The sequence below is a fragment of the Wyeomyia smithii genome, chromosome 3 (assembly GCF_029784165.1).
Source record: "Wyeomyia smithii strain HCP4-BCI-WySm-NY-G18 chromosome 3, ASM2978416v1, whole genome shotgun sequence".
NCBI classification, from domain to species: domain Eukaryota; kingdom Metazoa; phylum Arthropoda; class Insecta; order Diptera; family Culicidae; genus Wyeomyia; species Wyeomyia smithii.
In genome coordinates this window covers 48,433,478-48,458,365 of record NC_073696.1, presented here as the reverse complement: position 1 = coordinate 48,458,365, position 24,888 = coordinate 48,433,478, and the positions used below count along the sequence as shown (strand labels likewise).

The 24,888-nt window shown below is 36.9% G+C and overlaps 1 protein-coding gene across 7 annotated transcripts in view; it reads left to right on the top strand.

Moving 5' to 3' along the window:
- LOC129731825 (vascular endothelial growth factor receptor 1) overlaps nucleotides 1-24,888 on the top strand; it is an 89,238-nt gene that overhangs the window by 50,626 nt on the left and 13,724 nt on the right. For 3 of the 7 annotated variants that reach the window (XM_055692150.1, XM_055692151.1, XM_055692154.1), the window contains exons 3-9: nucleotides 8,918-9,087; nucleotides 9,146-9,490; nucleotides 10,563-11,226; nucleotides 23,293-23,450; nucleotides 23,570-24,056; nucleotides 24,120-24,295; nucleotides 24,500-24,556. In XM_055692150.1, coding sequence (XP_055548125.1) covers nucleotides 8,918-9,087; nucleotides 9,146-9,490; nucleotides 10,563-11,226; nucleotides 23,293-23,450; nucleotides 23,570-24,056; nucleotides 24,120-24,295; nucleotides 24,500-24,556 — 2,057 coding nt within the window. Of the gene's footprint in view, nucleotides 1-8,917; nucleotides 9,088-9,145; nucleotides 9,491-9,624; nucleotides 9,770-10,562; nucleotides 11,227-11,708; nucleotides 11,724-23,292; nucleotides 23,451-23,569; nucleotides 24,057-24,119; nucleotides 24,296-24,499; nucleotides 24,557-24,888 lie in introns of all 7 variants that reach the window. The other 4 variants (XM_055692155.1, XM_055692157.1, XM_055692156.1 and 1 more) reach the window with 4 other exon arrangements.

The following is a 24,888-nucleotide window of genomic DNA, read 5'->3' as shown; positions in this document are numbered from 1 at the left end:
ATATCAAATCATGCTAAGCCTGTGGTGTGTGTCTGTAGTGTAGTGTATATTAGGGGCCATTCATGTTACACGTGGACAGATTTTTAAGGATTTTGTTACATTCCCCCCCTTCCCCTCCCCCACAACTTCTCATATAAATTCTCAAAATTTTTATGGACCGTGGACATCACACAGACCCCCCTCCCCAAAGTTGTTCACAAATTACGTAAAGCAAAAAATCGTATCTTTGATCCCTTTTCACTGCATTCACATTGTTTATTCCTTCACTCCCTCGCTCCTCCTTGAGTGTAACGTAATTTGTGATTAAGCTTCTCTACGATTTTTTTGCTAGAACAAAGTTCTAGCACGGAGGACAGTTTTCGCGTGTTCAGAAATTGAACAAATTAATGTTAGATTTTGTTTTTGCTATTATTATATACTGTTGTTTTCATACATTAAACTACTATAAACAAACTTAGGTATGGTATACCAAGGTATAGTATGAATCAGGTATATCCCGGATAATCTGGAGAAGATTTGCATATGCCAGCGGAAATAAAGTAAGAGTAGAATCATCACTTTTTTGATCCCTAGCAAATTCTTATCGACGAAAAGGATACGTTTGATACCTAACGAAATTCAGCCAATTGATTAAAGGCTATTCAAAAATTACGGTGCGTGGGTGCACTTACTACTTGTGAACTAGGAATATTGACTGTCTACATCATACGCACACCACAGGCTCAGTATATTGCGTTGATTTGATATTGGATGCGAGTCATGCGTTGAACTGTTTGAAGCTCGATTTTGAAAAGTGACCAGAATGACAAGATAACCTCAATGCTCACCTAATATTTTGGATGTATCTTAAAGAATTTTTTCTCAGCTTTCCAATGGTGATGTCAAATTCAAAATCGGTGGTTGCAAACATGCTCAAAACATGTTTTTCTGATGAAATCCAAGATGGCGGCGAGATCCAAGATGGCGGCCAATTTCTTTCTACTTCAAATGAAAGCTCTATCATTCCTCTTGAAAACGATGTGTTGGTTGCAGGGAGTCCAATGACAAATTTAAGAGAAATAAATCAATAAAACAGTCAAGAATTTCTCAAAAATCAATTTTTATAAAAACCGTTTAACCGATTTGTGCCCGAGGGGTCCATCAATATGAACTAACCAAAGTGGTTTTCTCATTTTTTCGCTACTTTCAATCGTTTAGACATAAAAATATCCTTTTTGAAAGACCTCATGTCACTAGTGGGACGGTTTCAGCGAGAATTGCTCATGGGTCCTATAACAACCGTGTAACTTTTCAGATCGATCGGTGTAACTATATTTTTGCGCCCGTTTTTTAAAGTTCCCATACGATTTTATCAACTTTTTCAAAACTTATTCTCTAGAGATGTCTAGTTGGCTCCTAAAAATATATCGATACCGTGCTGGATCGAAACCCGTACAGTATCGAAATCCGTAAACCTTGATGTTTTTCGTCAGTTTTAAGCATTATAAAAATGAAAATTCATATGATAGTTACATGTACATGTCCGTTGAGCTGTTGGCCTTCTGTTAAATTAAACTGTGCGCCAGTAGGCCATGAAATAAAAATATTAAAAATGAAAAATCAATCGTGAATCGGTTTCAGTTGTCATTTCGTTGTATCGTTAGAGAATTTACTAAGAAAACGTTCTTCAGATAAAAACGTTTTGACGTGGGACACGTCTTTGTTTACTATACTGGGATGCATTCTGTAAACTTGGAAATGAAACGGGCAAATGTTGCGTCAGATTTCAAACGCTAATAACAGCATAACCACATGATGGATAACAATAACCAATATGTTGTTGGATAGATAAAATGTATAACAATTTTGTAATGTGTTAATTATCACTCTAATTTCATTGCTAAGCGGTAAAATTGATAATAATTTCAATAACAAATTTACGCGAATAATGAACCAATTACATGCGAGCATTCCTAGCACAGACGACGTGGATGGACACCATCCGTTACCTGTGATATTCCCTGTATCAATTTCGAAATAAAAATTGACAGAGTCTCCCCGTCCCAATAGGTCAATTTATTTTTGCTTCCATGAGCTTAGACTAATATGATGTCTCGGAGGTAAAAGTTTTCCTAAAAGTTTGAAACAATACCCATCCTTGAACAATCTCTTAACCTGCGTGTTAGGTACTGTAGAACCTAATAAAAACTGATGTCTTGAAAGAAAACATGCCAGTAAACGCAACAGTACCAGTGGAGTATAGAACCGCAGGTCTCTCGTCGTCTATGATTGCATTGGTACTCTTCTATTCGTACTGCAGCAGTACTATTCGTATTGCAGTGGTACACTTTTGTTCGTACATTTCTATTCGTATGCAATTGAGGAAAAACTACAATGCTGCTGTTGATGGTGATTGAAAGTTTATTTCATAAATATGATTGCCATGAATAACTCAACAAGAATTGTAAATTTTTGCAACGGATATTTTTTTTAATTTTATCTTCAATATTCACTAAATAATCGTGACCGGATAGTATCGAAAGAGTAAATTCCTAAATATATACATTTATAGAAGAGTAAGAACCTGCGGATGCTTGTGATTTTTTAGTTTATTTAGTAAGATTCGTACAGAATCTCTTTTTATATTTCAAAATTGTTAGATGATATATTATTATTCTAAGCTTTACCATAATAAACGTATATTTCCTGTCTACGTAATACAGCGAATGTAGTTGCAGGCAAATGAAAAAATTGTCAAGCAAAAAATAAAAATGTAATTGTGGATTTCTACGATTTTTTGCTGGAACTTGTTAGGAATTTTGTTCAAAATCTTTTCTTATGTTTTCCAATTGATAAACCTGTGTAAGGGCTTCCATATTATTTTGAAAGTAATATCCATACTATAGATTTGATTCAGGTAGAGTTAAATAAGACAAAACCATTCATTATGATAACGTGAGCATTATTGGATTTGGTTTTTAAGGATATAGAGATAATTCTGACTTTGACGCATTATGAGAAATTCTTGGTGCTTCTTCAACAAGCACGATATGCTTGTGCCTTGTTAAATACATATTTTTTTGCACAAAAAAAAAAATACTAAAGGCATAATATCGCCAAATATAAATGATATTTCTTCGAGTGTTGTTGAATATATTCCAAAAATTGATTTCCAGGGGAGGCTGAAAATAAACACATTGATTCTGTCTGCAGACTCTGTATATTTTGTAACTAAAAATCCCCTAATTACAGTGTTCAGTCCCACGTCACCATTTCATACAACCCTAGGGTTGTATACCTTGTAGTATTTCAAGTGGGATATAAGTGTTTTACTCTGTGAATCTTTTCGAAATTGATAGAAAAGGTAAGTCTTTGTCATTTTCGAGCTGTATATTGTCTGGTAAATAGTGAAAACTGTATTTATTCGACAAAAACTGTGCCGTACGGATTTTGATCCTTATTAATTGCTTGAATCGAAATCCGTACAGCGTGTGTATCGTGCATATATTGTTGAACATTCTTGTTGTTTTCAGCGTATAATGGAAGAAAACAAGTGTAAATATACGGCAAACAATTTCGAAGGAGCTGTGACTGAGGTGCGCAAGGAAAAGTCGTACCAGAAAGCTTCGAGAGGTTCCGGCATTCCGGTTTCTTCGATAAGGGGTGCCGCAACGAAACGCTACGAAACATGCACTATTGCAGCTTCTATAAAAAATTAGAAAACCGTGTGAAACTTTAGGAACCAATTGGTCCTCAAAATATATTTATTCGTAAATTTGAAGATAAATTATAAATAAAAGATGTTCATTTTTGTACTTCTATATCCATACGGATTTTGATTCATTGCTTTATGGAATTTGATCCAGTCTATATCGCGTGTGTGCGGATTTCGATTCAAAAGTGTACGGGTTTCGATTCAGACAAAAAACTGTGTACGGATGTCGATTCAAAACATGTTCTATTTAAACATGATTTTTTCGAGCTTCAGAGTGACTTAAATCATTTTGCTTGAAAATACTGATAAAATATAAGTAGACCTATAAGTAAACATGTCAATTTAAAGCAATATGTGATTTCTTGATTTTATATTGACCGTCGCAGATTATCATGTGCTTAGGTGTACGGATTTCGATCCAGCACGGTACATGTTATTTGTAGGAAATTTTCCCAAAAAAATGAAGCAAAAAATGTGAAATATGTCGCCAAACCACGTCCGATATTCACCGCGAATATTGGCTGAATATTGCGCTGAATATTGCGCTGAATATGGGCTCGCACACCTACGCATAAGAGTTAGAGCATTGCTTACTTTGACAAACTTGTAGCATTACTTAAGGACTGCAACTTTGTCGTACATCATATTTCACAATTGTACTTGTGGAGCGAATTATCGGCACGCAACCAATTGAATGGAGCTGACAGCTAAAAATTGAATATGCAACCTTGGATGTGACACCTAGGAGTGCAATAAAATAGCAATACCTTACAACTACAGTCGATTAAATTTCTTGACTTAAAAATAAAGCTGATCTGATCTATTCTTATCAAAAGAAAAAGAAAAAAAAAAGAAAAAGGAATTCTGACCCTGGTTCGACCCATTCTGATCGTAGTTTGAGTCATTTATGATAGGAGTATTAGTATTAAAGGTACACGTGATACAAACGCGCTTTGTGTCATTCTCAATTTATCTGTTCAGCAGAAAAACTTATAATATGGATACAAAAGAATAACGTATAAAATATTTATTAATTCCATGTGTTTTTACATGCGTTCATTTTATACATCTACCAAAAGAAAGGGAAATATATGGCCAGAAAATCAATATTATTTTACCGTGCCTGTTAACCGTTATGTGCTCGACAAGGTACTCGGGTACCTTTTTGGGTTTCATAAGTTGAAATTTCAGAGTTCACCTCAATCAATAGTGATAAAATTAGTGACATCTCAGAACTCGTTAAAAACACTTATTACCAAAATTTTTTTTTTTAGTAATAAGAGGGGAGGGGGGGTATCCTAGCTATGTAAATTGATATAGGCTATGTAAATTGATACAGAGTCAAACAAACTAATTTCACTGAGCAACCGTAGTCAAGAATGGTTGACTCGTTGTTACACGCACTGAAGATTATCAGACTTTATATTCTTTCTATAATAAAACTTGAATAGCTCAACAACGATTTAAGATAGGATTTTTGTGTCTTTTGGGAAGTTTTTCCTCATGAAATTCCCCATTTTTTGTGGTACAGGATGGTCGCAAGCGAAAATTTTAGCACGTCATTTAAAAGTTTAATTTCAGAAATCACCAATATTAAGAATTTTCAGAAGAGTCAAAAAATTTGTAACAGCGAAATTTGAGTTACAACAAGCCGTAACATTTTTTTCTCTTAATTTGGACTCCGAGGAATGCGCAAAAAATACATTTGGGTTCGGTTTTACAGGATTTTGAGGCGATAAAAAAAAATTGAAATAAAAACAATGTGAAAAATCGAAGTTTTTCATAAAACTTAAATTAGCACGTCGACTAAACATTCTCCAGCGTTGATGTCATACTAAAGTAAAAAACTTGTTACACCATATCCAATCATTTCACGGTTGAACTCCTAGACTATCTGACAAAACTTTCTTTTGGGACACCCTTATCCACAAATTGAAATACTTCTAACTTTTGCAATCTTAATCCGAAGTTTTAACCGTTCCAAGCATGGTTGCCCCATGTCCTACCAAACCTACTTTCAAACAGGCGTCAGCGATGTCCCTAAGGATTTTGACCCTTCCTGAAAATCTAGTTTTTCTATCTAGATGTGTCAAAACTTAAAAATTCTATGAACTTTGACGTAGAACTACGTCTCTCAGGAAGTTCGGCTACATAGGGATGTGAAATGAAAATCTAAAACCGCAAAAAGGGAAAAATATGTCCAATTTCAAATGCTAATAAATCGGTTGGTTTTTGATGGATTTTCTTTATTCTTGCAGCAATAGATTGGAAAATCTTCTAAGATCTGAGTTAATATTTACCAAAATAATTTACATCTTCAAATTTGGAACAGTTATAAATTTGACTTCATCTACATGTCTCAAAACGTACTGAATGTTTTCCTTAAGTAATAAGCACAACACCCGAACAGCTTTTATTATCTGCATAAAAATATATTGTCGAATAATCAAACCTTAATAATTGTAAAGTCTAATATGACAAGCAACTATATTATTGGAAATGGTCAATCATCGTTGAAACGCATATTTCGATTGATCTGATTGGCCGTTATATGATTGCTTTCCCAAGCACGATCGACAGAATTATAGACCTAGTAATTCGGAATGTACTATTTTCTCTATATAAGAACTTATTTCAGCCGAAACTGCTCTTATTAGTTCTAGGCAGCGGAGAGCATTAGCAGCAGTAGTGGTATCAGCAGCGATATTTGGGCCAGCTGGTGCTGCCTTTGTGCAGTAGCGAGCAGCCTCAGTAGTAGGTACATCAGCCGGCACTTTTCATTAGAAAGTTGCTGTTTTTTGACAACACACAAACGTTTTGAATGCTGGCTGGCAAAGTATATGGGTCATCAAATTTTCTGTGTAAAAATAGCTTTCAACTGTGTTATCAGAAAAAAGCCTTAATCTCCTCTGTCGGGGTAGCACACAGATACGATCAACATTATATCAGATATGGAATTGAACAACAACAGTCCTTCTCAGGACAACAAACAAATTATGGAAGATTTAATATTTTCTAGTTTTGCGCTGGAATTAAAAGTAAAATGTTCTTTTAATCTACATGCACTTTGACTGTTGAAACTTGTTTGTGTTGTATAGTGCTTGTTTCATTCCTGTTCAGTGTTGTGCAAACTAAAATTCGGTAGCACTTCAGTTCCTCTTTTGTACAAAATTTCAAACATATTCAATACAAGTAATGCAACAAACTACCTTATGTAGTTCTAGGTCAACCTTGCGGTCGTGGCTTTGTATACAACCCTTGTGATTTTTTAATTTTTAAGCAGAATCACAAATCATCGAGTCACAGTAAAACCGTAAAAAACGGCTTACTGGAAACAATTCATTAATTTTATAACCCGTATTACTGTGCTTCTATTTTATTGTTTCTATGGCCACTAAAAGCCGTTGGTATTTGCTCCGGAAGAACCGTTTTGAGAGTATATCACCAAAACACCCAAAGCCATAAAAATGTTTAAGTAATCTTACAAACTTTGAACCAATAATTGAAAGATTCTGATTCTTCAGTTTGCAAAATGTCCCCGGAAAACTGGATTTCCCAGCATAAGAAGAATATTTGTGGACACCGCTGATGCTGATGTCGGTGGACGTAAGGGTGTGTTTTTGTGTCGACCGCACAACGATTGAATTATTGTTTTTTTTTTTTTTTTCATCCAATTCCTTCATTTCATAGAAAACCACGAACCACGAGCATTCGTAGTGCGAACCAGGTTCAAAAAACTAATTTTGTATTATCAACATAAGTCACAATCAGAGACTTTTTCTGGAATAAAACGTTTAGCGCTGTTTTTTGCATTTGAAATTGGAATTTTAAAAGTTTGTTTGTACATTTTTGTATGACGCTGATAACGTTGCTATCTACGATGAGAAAGATGCTAAAAGATTTTCGTCTGATAATGTAAGTTTGTTTGAGCGAGCACTTTTTCCGGCAGCTCATGTGAGAAACGGACAATAACTCAACCAATGGAGTGTTATATAACTTTGAAAAGAAAACATTTTTATGGAATCATAATTTTTTTCTGCAGTTCTTAAAATTTATTTTATTTTTTTTAACAAAAAGGATCTCAGCATGTTTAGAAGTCTCAAAACAAGGCATCAACCTAGAAGAAATCAACGTTACACAAGCTTGAGGTGCACTAGCTCAAATCCAGGCATACATGCTTGAAGTGCTTCTATGCAGTATATATAATTTTTGTTGTTCATCATTTTTAAAATTAGTTGAATAACTTATAAAGATTTAACATATTCACTCTTAAACTTTAGAGTACAAAATTTTCACGTTTTATATCGTATTCAGTGCTTGTAGCTTGCAGCAAATGCTGTACAATCACCGACACGCATTCGTCAAATAGAGTCAGTGCTTTACCATATTTAAATTATATCCTTTAGTGCTGAGAAAGCATGGCTCGCTTGCACTGCAACAAATTTGTGCATAACTCTATTTCTCCAACAGAAACGCCAGCAGCACCTTGTACATATATATTATATTGGCGAGCTGCCAAGTAACACACAGCTAGGATGAAATTACTTTTCCAACACTTCACCGGTGCACCTATTTGCCACGCAAAGAACAACAACACAGGGTCCAAAGGGCAGCGCCGATTCACACTTGCTATAGCTTCCACATCACGAGCGATAAAGTGTGTGCCATTAGAGGGCACTGTAATGCGCCACTTTAGTGCGGAAAAGATGTACGACCGATAGGATAAATCTTAGACAGTGGCTTCTTTCTAAGAATAGGTGCTCGTAAAAGTATGCACAACACCCGCTACCCCAAGCCACATCATACATGCCGGATAGGAATACTAATTTGTGGTTTGATAGTCATATTACAGACTATAAAATGTATCGCTCGCGGTGTAGTTCGACAAGAAGGTGCGCGCTGTCCGTGGAAGGTAGTTTGGTTTCATTTATCGTGCAGCCTTTGCGATCTTGTTTGCGGTGAGCGATGACTTACAAGTTAGCTGTACTTACTTGCAGTTAATATTTCATTCCATTTAGAAGCCCCCATCATCGTTTTATTGAAACCAGCTTCAACAACATAGCAGATCGATAATCACTATTTTCGTACTCAATTTCACATGCAGAAGTGTAACTTCAAACCAATGAAGCCGTGCAGTTATTGCACCGATAAATCAACCTCGTTTGTCTGTAGCATACGATTGCATCCTATCTCTAACGATTAATTATTCTCTTATCATTTCAGCGAGCGATTTGGAAGCCAACGATATGTACCATGACCTGATTGTTCAGAATGGTGCACCGGAGATTTTGTCCTACAAACCGGAAGTGGAACTGGATGCCGATGCTCAGTTCGAGATGACTTGCAAAGCCGCAGAACCGATTCGGTGGCATATCAAACGAACGGAAGACGAGGTAACATAGGTTAGTGATTTTTTTCTTCTATATACCAACAATATGTTTGTTTCAACAGTCCATCGAGGATCCGGACCAGATAACTATCACCGATGTCAACACAAGCGATGGTAATAAACCGTACGGAATCAAGGTGGTAATTAACCTAGCTTCCGCGCAAGTAGTTGGACGGTATTATTGTGTGTTTCTATCGGCGGAAAATGCACACCAGGAGCCAGACTTAGACGAACTGGAAGCTCAGTTCAAAGCTACCAGTACGTACATCTTTGTCAAGGATCCAGACAGTCCTCTAGTTCCAGTATTGCACACTGTAGTCACTGCCACACAGTACGAAGATGTCGTCATCCCGTGCAAACCTTCGTCCAAGGATGTTCAGGTGGAGCTTGTTAAAGACGAACAGGAGGTAATAACCGTTGCCCTTCTAACGTTTCCCCATGCAACACTTTGTGCAATACCTTTAATTCTACTCCACAGTTCATCACTTTTCCGCTCTGTATTCTATCTGTTTACACTGTCTCTTCCTCACTCTACTTCTAGTACAACGAAACCTGTCGGAACGCACAGTACGACCCGGCCCAGGGCTTCCTGTTGCGCAATGAAACCGCTGAGCTAAAATGGCTCACGTATCACTGTTATCACCGCGAGCTCGAGCTCAGCCAGCCTTTCTTTCTCAATTTAAGATGTATGTGTCTTGCAAAAAAAAATTGAAAAAACTTCCTTTTCCAAAAACCTTCCACATTGTGTAACCACCAGCGAAGTAGATTTTTTGGTTCGAGCGGTGAGCTGATCCGTTCGCATTTCACCTGTAGATTCCACACGGCACACGCAGTTTAAAATTTGTCAATAAAATTACTGACCATCATTGCCATGGTCCTACAAAAGGTTTCCATGGTCCCCTCCCCCCACGCGGCAACTAACTCTGTAAAGATGAGTAGCTAAGATCAGTACCTAAGCGTAGTGTAAATAAAAATGTTTCGCTTACTGAATTTACTGGAGGTTTATTTGTACCCCTTTTACTTGCGAACTGTGCTAAAACGGCTCGAGCAACTGATCCGACGGTGTACCAGATGATACTCAGCAAAGCAGCATATACCATACAGGATCTTTGGTTGCAATGTGAAGGTTCGGTCTATTTTACAACAATAATGCAATAATAACAGATAATATTTGAAATCTTGAATTGGAACATAGTCTAAAAATTTCTACGCTCAAGCGAACCTTCACACAGCGCCAGGTGAAAAGTGCTATGCTAGAGACATGTAAATAATGTATGCAACTCTGTAATTAATGGTAACAACCCACATTCGGTCTCACTGCCTCCCACAGGTTACAGCTACTATCGGCGTTATGTTTATTCCCGAAACCTCTACTATCTCGACGGCTAGCGCCACTGGCGCACTATTACTCCATAAATTATCCCTTCTTGGTTAGTGTCTTAATTGTTATGTTGTAATTACCCTACCCTTCCCACACAGATGCAAATCGACAACTACAAGTACACCGAAACCGTCGGCTTTGTGCTAACCCCGTACCGGTTGGATGACAGCGGTATATATCTATGTCGTTCGAAGGAGCAACCGGATAAGCCGCTGCACTTGACCGTGGAAGTCACGGAATCCTGTGAGTTGAACGGAACTAACCACTGCAAATTAGGAAGTGTTCGTCGCTTTAACCCACTGCTGTTACTGACCACTGGCGGCGATCGTAACGGGTCATCATCAGCATCATCTTCATCATTATCAGTGAACGAAACCTTTGCACCGGTTGAAGAACTCTGGACTGACTGGAACGATTCTTCCTTAGCATTAAAACCTCTTCTTTCTGTACTCTCCCCGGAACTCACTAACTCACAAACGTTTCGCACGGCTGGAATCATTCGTGACTATCTGCTGCTAGGGAATGCTTCCGATTATGATACAACGACAATCTCCACCGAGTACAACTACAACAACAGCAGAATTGATGATGATCCCGATGTGATGACTGCTGGTGGCAGTAACAGTAGCAGCAATGCTACTACTAGTCTTAGCTCTGGTGTTGGACCCATTAAGCTTACCCTGGGAAAGGTCACCGGTTCCGGTTCGCATTCGCTGGACCCATCCGTCTCACCATCACTTCGACCGTCTCGGTTCCACAGCTGTAACTATCTCTCTATCAACACTCTTCTTATGCTGTCCAATGCATTTTACTATGCTTTTTTCCACACAAAATTTCTACCTGTTATCGATTAAGATTTACAAAATAGCATCTTGTCGTAGGTCACAGCACACATTTTCTCTCATAACTGCATGTAGGTAATATTTTATTTTCCCCTATCAACTGTACGTAGAAAAATGTTTCAATGACAGCAATATAGTGGGACTATCGAACGCGGACTGAAGCACCTTTTTCCATACAGTTACTACCAAAATTAATCATGGCCAAGCTTTAAACCAAGCGACAAACTCAAGGATGATGGGATTCATCAGCACCCTAATGCTGCGATTTGGGTCAATAATAATTAATACTTCTTTTCTTCTCGAATTCGTCATCCGAAAAATAAAAACAAAACCAAACGAAATCAAACCACATCTAACCCGCGCGATTCCTCGCCTCACCTACCCCACCGCCTGGTCATGCAGATGATTACGAACAAGGTATGCGGTTTTTTCCAACAATTTACAAAAATAATGGCTAAGAAATTCAAGTCAGCAATTGGTGACTGCTCTCCGCGCGCTAGAAAAACATTCGAGTGTTGTTCTCTGTATTTTCTATACTTTAGATGGAACTAACCCCTTACATGGTGTGTTTGCACACGCACAAGCCGCTGAGACAACTGGGTGCAACATTCTAAAAAAATCAACCATCCTCCCACTTACTTGTGTATGCATTGCGCGCGATTAGAGTCCTACCTAACCTGTTGTTTGCTCGGTTGGTTAACTATGCTAACACAAATTACTTCACAAACAAAGCAACGAACGAACAGCTCTTCCTTTTTTTCCTGTTCTACGTTAATTAATCAGGTATTTCCCCTCTAAATGGCTCCCACTAAAGATTCCCGAAATAACAAGCTTCAAAATGGTTTCATTTCTACCCCAGGTACTCACATAGTGTGTAAGAAGCGGTTTTCCGCGACTCTTTACTCATCGGGAATTATAGCTAGGGTACAATGCACTAATGCGCGCTCTCATCGCTCTTGCTGTTCGTTTCGCTCGCTCGCTAGCTCGCTCTCACACCCAATCGCGCAGCCTACGAAAGGATCCAGCGGCAGTAGAAGGGTGAATTGGATCATAGCTGATATGTGTTTTGCATTGTAATGAAGTTTTTTCGAAGTACTAATCCTTGGCAGATAGATCAAAAATTTTTGTCAACTCATCCTAGATGTTTGTGTGGTAGAGTTTACTTTTTATGTTGTTACTTACTAAATTAGTATTAAAGTATGCTTTTACATTTTGGGGAAAAAACATTATCATTATTATTTTTCTCATTGTCAATCAGAACACATTTGAAAATCTAATTTATGAAATCACAAAAATGGGCTTGTAACAATGATTCGTGCTTCAACAACACGGAACTAGACCGACGGAAAATAAGCGAGAGTAAAAAAAAAATGTGCTTAAATTTTTCTGAGTTTTAAAGCGCCAAACGTGTTCATCGCTTGTGCGCTAATGCAGCATTTATGCATTGTTACTATTTGCTGCTATTTAAAGCGGTACTTATTACGAGAGTCACTCCACGGTGAAATATATTTCATTCTCACTCACTTTACTTTTTGAGACCTACTCCTGACTCCACCAAAGGTGAAGTGACAAAAGTTAGCTCCGTGAAGTGAGATTGACAGTGAAGTGAAAATAAGAATAGGACAAGTGAAATGAGTTCCCAGCTCAAAAGTTTCAGAAAGTCGATTTCTAGTTAAATTTTTTTCCGGATCTCGACATTTTATGAATTTCTAAGACATTTGGCATAAAAATAAAAGTTTCGATATCAACATTTACGATTTTCGTCATCAGTCGAAAAAGTGAAACTGTGACCGCTTTACTTCCTTAATTTCGATTGAGCTGAATTTTGTATGAGGATATTATTCGAGAAGACAAAACTTTTGAGCCCCGCCGCTAAACGAAATTCGTAGGTCAGGCAGCTCAAAAATTTGTAAGTCTCAGTGAATCGTTTTGCTTCCAAAAAAAAAAGATTCGTTTTGTTCGAATATCTGGATACGGATAATCGAATAGTCGGATATCCGGATATACTATCCGGATATCCGGATTTTTTTTTCTGTCTTTTAAGCCCGTTTGAATGAAATGTACCGCGAAAATTGGCTTTTTCCACAATCCCCCATCCCCTCGTAAGTAATTATTTACAAAATTTCTCATTAAACTATGTTCGGATACAATATCCGGATATCCGGATATCCGACCATCCGAAAATCCGGATATCCTGTCGGATAATATCCGGATATCCGTTTGACCCGGATTTTGGATATTTGTTGGATATCCGAGGTCGGATATCCGGATATTTCAATCCGGATAGTCCCAGCACTAGTATTCACTTCACTCTGATTTCACCGTGGAGTTGACTCCCGTATTAAGCACCAGAGGGGTTTTCGTGCTAAAAAATGAACTTATAATTAACTGGATTTCGAACGATTTTCATTGCATATAAACAAGCTGCGATACGTTTCAATTTTGTTCCTAGGTTAGTTCCCAAGATAAAAAATATTATCACAACGATTTCCACTATTATTTTTGCCTTTTTTTTCCTCAAAGGCAATGCTGAGTCCCAATAATCTCAACAGCCTATTGCATGTCTTCTTCATAACGACAACCCAAGACGTCACGTAACATGCAACTTTCGACTATTGGTTACGCCATATTCCTAGCGGATTTGTTTCTGGTGATTGTAGACCTCCGTGGACAATCGTTCATTTATATTTCAAAATTTTATATGAATCTTGGACATTTGCTAACAAAAACTGTTAACGTGGAATGTGAATGACCTCCAAATTATTTCTCATATTGATAAATTTATTTAGGTCGTTTTACACTGTTCAAATTCGTTAAAGCAGTAAGGTTTCACTCCAAATTCATCCATTGTCCATTGTATGATGATTGATGTAAAAATTTTAGATCATATTTAAAAACAGCAGAAGAATCTGCTAATCTTCCGAAGTAGTTACTGGATCTCGCTCAATGCATGCCAGTACTCATTTCAAAAATATCAAGCAATTTCGTATCTAGTATATTCTCAAAATATTAAAATATATATTCAAAAAAGTGATCGAATAACCCCAGTTTACGGTATTGCTATTCGATGAAAAATATAAAATTAGAAAAATACTAAATTTAATCAATATCGAAATCGAAGATCATGTGCTGGACAAAAAAGTGTATCTTAGGGAACAACACACTAACAAACATTATACGCAAACCGATTGTTCTAATATTGAAATAAAAAAAATTACTGTTATAGTTGTTCAATTTTCTATTGATTCTTGAAAAGTTATTCAATTGCATAATTTTTTTAAAAAAATCGAATCTATGCAACCAATGAATAAGCATTTACAAACATTTCTCAAAAGCAGTCTTCTCAATATGTGTAAAAAGCAGAGTTAATATTCACCGCTTCCTTCTTGCTCAGCATGAGCGCAGCGTGTAGCAATTTTTTTTTCACTAAACTTTTTCCTTATGCTTTGTGATGTGTTTCTGCCGCTCGCAGAAAAAATAATACACTTGTTGCCCACACCACAGCTGAGCGAAACAAGAGTAGTGAATCACTCTTATGAGAATACACAGGAGTAGACCGCGGTACGCACTGCTGAGATAAATTCGATAACAATCGAGGAGCAAACATACGTGACGGGCGGCTGGATTTATTTTTTTCAGTTTCGAGATGCAAAGCAAACGACGCAATCTACTTTCCAATCAAGATGCTCCCCTAATTCGATATATGCTTAAATGACACACAGTAAAAGCAATGCAGTGAGCTCTGTTGTGATGTTATTGAGCTTAATATCCCATCGTGTGAGAAAGCTTACACCAGTTTTACTATCTCTCTGGAGAGATATTTCAAATTTCCTGTGGTGTTTTATTTTAGCAAGCTCTCCAGATACAAACGATTCGCTACTCTCTTTAAGTAAGTGTGTCGCTTTGTTCACCACTGTGAGGGCAGTTGTTTTCGCAGTGTAAGATACCCAGATATAGACACTAGTGATTCTCTGAGGAGATACGACAAGTCTACTCATAAGTTATGTTTTTTTAACAATTGTTTTTTTTTTGAAGTTTCTACGCAATCTTTGTAAAAAAACTAAAAGTCCAATACAAAAAATAATGCTATATTGCAAAATGACCCGACATATTGATAAAGTCATAAAATGCATAGATAATGTAAATAAGCCCGCTCTTGAAAAGTATGACTTTAACTGACTTACTTAAAAATGTTACCGTTCTTTTCTCAGATCGTGATTTGAAAATTATCTATTTGATTGAAGTAACGTCCAAATAAATTTCGTTAAGCTAGAAGAACAAAATCAACTTTCAAAATAACCAAAAACCTGTTAATGTTATCATTGAATGCTCTTACTGCAAGTTAAGTTTAATAAAGTTTGTGCATTTTTGAACTAGATCTTTTTATACTATTTTCCTAATTTGAGCAAAAGAACACCGTACCAGACCCATATCAATTTGATTCAGATTTGTTTTAGCTTTCGATTTGTTTTAGCTAGTTTAAAACAGTTTATTTGACATGGCACGATAGATTTCGATTTGTGATGAAAAATAAATAATGCCTATAAATATTATGCTTAATACTCTTGAAACAAAACTGATATGGATAAATCACATATTTTTTCTAAATTTTCCGAAGATTGGTATGAGAATGCTTTGAGAAATATTTCAAAAAGAATCTGGGCCTGATGAAAACAGTTGAAAATTCATACAGTTGGAATATAGGATTTGTAATAAACCAAAATAAAAAAAAAACGACAATAGAAAAACAGTGGTTTGGTGCGCTCACATCACTCACTTTCAATACGGGTTACGTTGTAATAGAGAAACGAGTGCGAGAGAATATTGAAGAGCGAAAATAGGAGACAACTTAGGAAATGAGGTATTCTCCTGCTGTCATTAGCGATGCCGCTTACCGTGCAACCGTTGCGTAATTCAGTCAACGATCAATTTGAAAACAATATTTAAAATAACTTTTGGAATTTCGTTCAGCAGTTGGTCCGAGTTTTTTTTTCTCGAAAAAAGTCCCCATGCAAAATTCCAACTCAATCGTGCAACAGCCTCTATCCCAGAGGTAAAGTCACAAAATTCTATTCCCACATATAGACATTTGACGCAACCTTCTGTTGCATAATCTTAAATAGTATATTTCCACGACATCCCTTCCCATAAAGTGCTGATGCTAGATGCTTTGTTTTCCACGGGAGAAACAACGACGACCACACGAATATTAAATTTCAAATATAGACAAATTTGTAAATTTGAGCTGAATGTACCACAACTCTTCTGAGAAACTATGTAAAAAGCATAAAATTCAAAAAAATAACCATCTCTAGCCGCTTGCCATCGACTGAGATGGAAATACTATTTGCAATTGAAACCTTTTGATAAATATTTTTAAGTATGCCTGCCAGGCTACCACTATGTGGATAACCAAAAGAAAAAATTCATTAACTTCTCAGTTGTAGATATGTTTGTCATGTCAAGGACAGTTATTGGTATGGGAAAATTACCCCCAATCATTAAACAAAATTCGAATTTCGTTTCGGTTTATAGTTAATGAGCACTCTTTCAGCTGGTGCTCACTTTTTCTTTTCTCCATTGAAATGTTGGTGGGAGAACATAGTATCAAGATTTTTTTCATGCATAAAAGCAGTACAGACATGCAGCGCGCGTTCATTTCTAATCTGGTGCAGGAGCACCAGCAGCAGTTTTTAAATTTATTTCGAGAGATGGTGCATATGAAGCATATACAACTGTACAACTTTCTCAAGGTTCGTCATTCTCGCTTCTGCGTTTACGAACCTGGTCGTTTTCATTGCCTTAGAGAAAACGACCAGATTCGTAACCAGGTGTAAAGGCAATATTTGGTATATTTTTGCGATATCTGTGTATGGAAAGCGTGCACGTGGTTGGTTGAATGGGTGATATTGATTTTGAATTAAATTTGAACTTGTTGATCGCTTTTTTCGAATCATAACTATTATAACATATTATATCGTACTGTTGATGCTAATTACAGATCTTATAAAATACAGGAATCAAATGATGCATGAAGCATAAACATATGTGTCGAATTTTACATCACTATCCTACCGGTACCCGGATAACTGTCCCATAATGAAAACGGCGATTTAATATTATCCGTGAATTTTCGGATTTCTAGCAATTACATCCAGAACCAATGACCATAACAGTTTCATGGCACCACAAGTTTATCGTTGAGAACAAAAAACCATGAATGGAATTGGTTTTACGTTATATGACTTGGAAAAATGACAAAATGGGACAAAATATGCGGGTACATTTCAAAAGTACTCGCATATTTTGTCCCATCACATATAAATTCAACCAGCAACCGGCAGTATCACTGGCAACGTAGATAGTACTACTGAAAAACAACATTAGTCTAGTTAATTGAATGATATACTTCTATATGCCTAAAATAATCCGATATACACTAATTTGGAGCAAAATTATATGTTCGCAGTTTGTACCACTATGCAGTGGGACTGTAATGCGGGTACTTTCAATAAGGGACAAACACAACTTGGTATTTTTTCCATGTTTTTCCATACAAAAGTATCAATTTTATTTTTTTCCGAAAAATATGATAACAATTAAGTCGATTCCCGATGATAGCTCAAAAGTGATCAAAATCAGTATGGGACAGTTATGCGGGTACCGGCAGTATACATGATTGAAATGTTACATATAGAACGTTTCACAAGATGGGCGAAAAATCTCAAAATGGACCTCTTACGGTAGAACGTGGTCCTACGTAAAAAAAAAAAAAATTCGAAAAGGCATAAACATTTTTAAAAACTAACTTTATATAAGTGCATTAAATGAATATTTTATTATTTCAATAGATTTCTCATCATTTTCAGAGAGAAAAGCAAGTGTTTAAAAGAATAAATTTTCGGGATATTCAAAAAATTCAAAACCAATATCATCAATGTCAAGTTTTTCAAGAACATTTCATAATGAACATCAAATTAATTCGATGGTTATAATCTTGTTTGTTAGTTGAAAAGTTAGTCCAAAATCGATGGTCACTCACTGTAAATATGCTGGCTTCGGTTGTGGAAATTTTTTTACGCTTTATATTTGGCAAAGATTTAGGACAGACAGACGACTTCACGGCATTTCGAGCCGCTGCCTTTCAACTGTTGGATGGCTGAGATTGCTGCACTCTTGGTATCTGTCTTTATTCGACACGTGAAGAATTTGGTTATCCTTCTTTAATCCGGTTTTACCATTTGCGATAACAAAACTGATATTTGCAATACAATTCGGCATTTTCCAAAATTATTACGCCTATTTGGAAAAGGGTAAAAAATGGTTTTTATCGAATTGCAACTGTGATCAAAATCCGCTACAGACACGCAGTAGTTTGATGTTCCCCACAACTCGGTAAAACTCTGCATAAACGAATAATCTGATTCCAATAAAAAATTCGGCGTGTATTCCGGGTATTCCAATCGACACCAAAATTGGGATTTTTCAAAGTGATCCTAGATGAATAATTACCCCAACTTTGAGCCAAAGTGGCACGGATACTTCGTATGGAACGACCCATATGCAATACGCAACAGCATAATAAACTGTTGCGTGGATGAGGATGTGGCATCTGCTTCCATTTATCACCAATAGAATTTTGTCTGTTTTTCGTACATTCGTATTACATACGAAATAAAATCGCGTTGCGTCTTAAGAAACTGGCAAAATGCAATGACTAGCAAAAAACCTAAATTAATCCACCTAGCGGTGAGACCCAGCCTTTCTCCTTCGAACTTATAATTTATCCAACACTTAAAAAATACACCTTGATTATTTCTGCTGGATTTGTCATTCATTCTAAACAACAAATTTTTGGTAGCCAACAGCACAACTATACCGAAAATTTAAAATTTAACATATCATCGGCTTCGTGCAACACTGGCATAACTCAAAATTTTGCATTTTTGAATTTTTGATGGCAAACGATGCCAAATACTGTTAAGTTTCATCACACGAAATCCCATTTCGAAAATCACAAAAAATCCAGAGTTATGAGTAGAAGTGCCTTTGCTGCACAAATCGAAATTTCTCCATAAAGTAAAAATAAGGTTTTAACTTGGACAACGTGAGCACATAATATGTGCATGATAGACCCAAAGGTGTTAAATAAGGATTGGTAATCTTGAACTTCAAAGTTTTCTTGAAAATCGAAAAATAAATTTTTGACGCAAAATTTCAAACGCGTTTTTCTCGAAACTATGTTTTTGAGTTGTGCCAGTGTTGCACGAAACCGACGATATGAATATAAGTTAACACATATACATGCAAATAACATTAAATTCTTTCAACTATATGATGCGATTTTGTTTTTGATTGTGGTATAATCGATTTGTACTCATATACTGCCTATAAATATTCAGATTCTTTAAGTCAACGTTAGTCAGTAGATTTCAAATAATGTATAATTAAATGTTGTTCCTTATACATTAATTTGAATGATCTTATCAGTGAAATTGAAATTCTTTAACGCAGTTGATATTACTGATCGCTTCTGAGAGGCATCCAATGAATGGCCAAATACCAATCAATATGGGTTCTTAAAACCTGGATTATAGCCAGTCGCCAGAAACCGACCTAAAACCCAATTTTCCATCCAGATGACCACTTCTGGTTGCCTGATAATCATAAAATCATAAAATCCATCATAAAATTGCCGAACTGCCTAATCTGGGTATTTCTATAGCGAAGATGGCGACAGTTTCCGATCAACAGCCTAAAGTGACAAATATCATCCAATACGATTTGGGGTAGCGGTATGATACCCTGAGGCCAGAAATCATCTCCAGACGCCATTTTAAATTTCTAGGCAGTAGCTTCCGGTTTCTACCAGTCTAAAGGGGACAAACATTACCCAATGTAAGTTTTTCAGTACCCGGGATGATGCTCAGAGACCAGGAATCAACTTAATACTTCATTTTGAAATCCGAATTTGTGACACTTGTTTTCTTTAAATAAGTCGTGTAATCTTTGAAAAAAGAGATTTTCAATATTTTTACAATTTAACACATGATGTACACACCTAAAAAATTTCGCCGAACCTCGGCATTGTTTGTGCCGAGATTTGGACAGCCGAGTGCTCGGCAACCATCTCGGCTGAATTTCTTTTGCCGAGAATCACAGAAAACCAATATTTGACAGATGTAATTTTATGCCGAGAATCGCGGTACACAGTTGACTGTGCCCTCGGCAAATCCAGCCGAGAAGCGGCAAACCAGTCCAACGACCTTTCGGTTATATAAGCTGAATGTTCGGCACAGCTAAATATCTAATCTAAAATTACGTCTAATGCCTATCCCTAAAACAAATACAATATTGTATTTACACGATTTGAAACTACACTTTTTGAGTTCCAGCCACCTTCCCCCAAACTGTATTACATTTTTTTCGGCTACCGGATTGTAAACACTTGTAATTTGCACAATTTCAGCCAAACTTGTATCCGATTCCTGTTTGCTCACCCGTAACACGCATAAATTTGCACTAAGAAAAATGGCGGCAACTCGTTCATGAGAATGACAGCTGTATTACCGAAACACGGCAACGAGTAAAATTTGTGCCGAGATACCAGTAATGTTTTTGCTGACCTCGGCATCAACAGTGTTTAACGATAAATTCGGCAAAAAATAGAGACGAGATACGTCAAGCTTAGTTTTTTGGACGAAGTCTCGGCAAATGATCTGACAACTGTCGGTAACCGGCATTTTTTTGCTGAAATACCGGTTGAATCCAAAGTTGCCGAGTGAACTCGGATGTTTTTTTGCCGAGCTCGAGAGCCAGTTTTAAGTGTGTATAAAATAAAAGTTCGATTACACTGGTCAACACAAGTGTTGCCCCGAAGGTCAAACTAAGAAAAAATGAAAAATTAGAGCTTTTCTTGTGATTTTTTTTCTTTCTAGGGCAACTATTATAAGCTTTAGAGCAGCACTTTTTTCGGTTTTTTCAACCAGTGTTATAATCAACTTAAATGGATACCAATAAAGCAACTAAACCATCAATTTAAAACTAAGATTGTTGAATTCAGTGATGCCATCTTTGGCAAAACGAGTGAATTTGATAAAGTTTTCTGAACATGTTTATTTTCATAACCTTCGAACTACATGTTAAATCATCATAAAATTCGTTATTTAGGGGTTTTGAAGACAGCCCGTTCATTTGGTACCTATTTTGTTCAAATCGGTTGGGGAGTTTCTGAGATAATGGAGTTTCATAACTTTTACATTTTGATACATAACAGACAAAGTTACAGTCCGATTATAATAAAATTCAATAGGGTTTTATCAGGTAACTAGACCTTTCTATTGCAACTTATTTTGTGAAAATCGGTCCATCCATCTCTGAGAAAAGTGGGTGAGTTCAAACAGTCTTAGAAACATTTTTCTTGTCATAGCCTGCTTTCACATTATTATACATAACGGACAAAGTTAAAGTCCAATAACAATAAAATTCAACAGGGTCTTATGGGTTGCCCCAAGACCTTTCATATGACACTAATTTTGTGAAAATCGGTCCAGCCATCTCTGAGAAAAGTGAGTGAGTTTAAACAGTGTTTGAAACACGTTTCTTCGTATAACTTTTGAACTACATGTCCAATCATTATAAAGTTATTTCACAAATGGTTAAAAAAACAAGCCCGTTCTTTTGATACCAATTTTGTTCAAATAGGTTTTGTAGTTTCGGAGATAATGAAGTTTTGTGATTTTCACATTTTGATACATAACCTCGAAACTAAAAATCCGATTACAATAAAATTCAATAGGGTCTTATGGGGCAACTAGACCTTTCATTTGCAATTAGTTTCATGCAAATCGGTCTAGCCATCTCTGAGAAAATCGAGTGAGATTGGGAGACCGTTACATACATACACACACACACACACACACACACGCACATACACACACACATACAGAAAATGCTCAGCTCGTCGAACTAAGTCGATTGATATACGAGATTCGACCCTTTGGAGCACTTTTACACCTTTGGTTTTTTCAGTGATTGCTAGAAAGATTGCTAGAGATTCCTAGAAAGGTAGGAGAAAGGCAAAACGACGAAAGCACTGTGAGAGTCATTGGCAAAAATGTGACTTTATTATTTTATGTAATAAAATCAGTCACCCGTCATCGAATTAATAAAGATACTGCAAGCCGTCACCCGTCATCGAATTAATAAAGATACTGATCCTGGTTGAATATCGTTCAAAAATTGAAATTTGTCAATTACCTTTTCACGGTAATAAATTTACATTCCGATACAAAATCTGCACGATATGGATACAGTTTCGCTGAGGTTGACTATCCCTTGCGTTCGGATGATGTTAAAAAGAATAGGCAAAACTGTGCAATAATTTATTCATCGAGTAACCAGACAATGTCTGATCTATCGATTTTTCTTGCAAGCAAATTCGTGCATTTAAAAAATGGTATTTGATCTGTAGTGAGCCAAAATGGGTTTTATTTGTGTACAGGAATGATTTTTAAAGGTAAATACTTTTTCTAGTTCAAGCAAATTTCAAATCGTTCAACTTGAACCACTGTGCTAAGATTATTCACAAAAAAAATCAATCATCATTGAAGCATTTTAAGAATACCATTAGCGAGAAACAGCATCCTCTTTATATTTCCATTTTCGTTACACATCTCTGGAACAGCATGAATATCATACACCTCTCTCTGTATAGTGTTACCCATCAATAACGTAATTATTCAACCTAACCATGCATGTTTGCTTGATATTCTACTACACATTTCCGATTCTGTTAATGTCTGCTTAAACTAACAAATCGTCTAGTTCGTGCAGTTTGCTATTTTGTTACCGCCATATAATTTTTTTTCGCAAACCGCTTGTTGAGTATTTCTAAGACAGCCAGCTAACATTGCCTTTTTCGTTCACGTCGACAATCTTACGTGGGTATTTGCGAATCGATTTCGCTGTTTGGCGATATCTGCAGCAGTTACCGAGTACATCCAGAAGCCGCGCGTCGAGAGTAAAGCAGGAGAGTACGTCAAGCAAGGGGAGAGCATTGCACTAACCTGCTCACTGGACGTGGTCGAAGGGGTCAAGTTCGATATGCGCTGGGTTCTGCCATCGAAGCGGATGGCACAAAATGTGAGTCTTTTTTCTGGTGCTACTTAAAAGTATTTGACAATGACCTTGCGTCTCCATCGTCTATAGTAAAATGTGATCGCCTAGTTAATGACACTTTTTTTTAAATTTTAAACTTTTAGGATTCTCGTACTACCGTCAGTCGTATATCGGTGATTCCTCATCCCAATCGTCCAAACTACCAAATCGGAACAAATGAGCTAACCATTGCGCAGAGCTTAGCCTCAGATACCGGCTTTTACAAATGCGAAGTGCAAGATCATCACAAACACGTAAATCATCGATCCGCCCGTATTGTCATCGTGGAGCAGGATGCTGCATTTATTAATCTTACCGAAGACAACGGGTTGGAATTGATTAACACCACCAATAGACGGCCAATCAAGATTGTAATCAAGTTCAGTGCACACCCAACACCTCTGTTCCACTGGACTAGGGATAACGGGGAGGAGCCATTGGAAGCCGGCGATAAGTATGACATATCCCAGGACACTAAGCAGGTGACGTTGATCATCAAGCAGCCAAGTGTGTACGATACAGGCATTTACTCACTACACGCTGAGAACGAAGGCGCAAATGCTACCTATCATATGAAGGTGTACGTTAGAGGTGAGTAACAAAGAAAGCACCGATTTCCATCTAGAGCTGTCAGAACGATGATTTGCATTGCAGAGAAACCGGTTCTTTCGATGAGTCCGATTTTTGCACGACCCAAGGAAACTGTGACGTATATGTGTTCTTCGATCGGCTACCCGAAACCAAATATGCGGTTCATGTTCATACCCTGCACCGGTGAACCATGGACGAACTGCTCGAAGCCAATTCAGTCGAAAAACGTGAAGGATTTCGTAAGTATACCAACGCTATCGTGTTTCCACTTTAGTCGCTGTAGTCTAATTCCTTCCAAAGAGTATCGAACTTTAGCTCTAAGCATCCTGCGGAATGTCTGTCTATTCCAAGCGTTTTCGCGAATTCTCTATATAGTAATTCATCGTATACATTCGACTTCTTTTGGCTTAAACTTTTAAATCGCAATTCTTCACCTCTGTCAGACACAGACTGCGCGGTTAGTTGCTTGGGCTGACCCGGACGAAATAGTCATGCTGAGGGTAAGTCGGCGTAGATCGAACTAATGCCTGTTGAGCCAAGTGTCTACTGTTGATTTTTTGTCATGTAGAGCGTACAGCGTAAAACTCAGAGACTCCGACTTCTTCAAAATGATTCCACAATCAGCTTAGTTGATTGTGAAAATTTATTTTGATAAAATTTTAAATGATTGGAAAAAATATTAAAACCTTTCCGAAAATGCGTTTAAAATGTTAAAAGGATTTGTAAAAAAACAACACGCATTCCTCTATATTGAAAAAAATCTTTTGTTGTGCTCGATAGTTCGTAAGGCAAGATTTCCCACCTTTACCAGGCTTCTACAGACTAGATCACT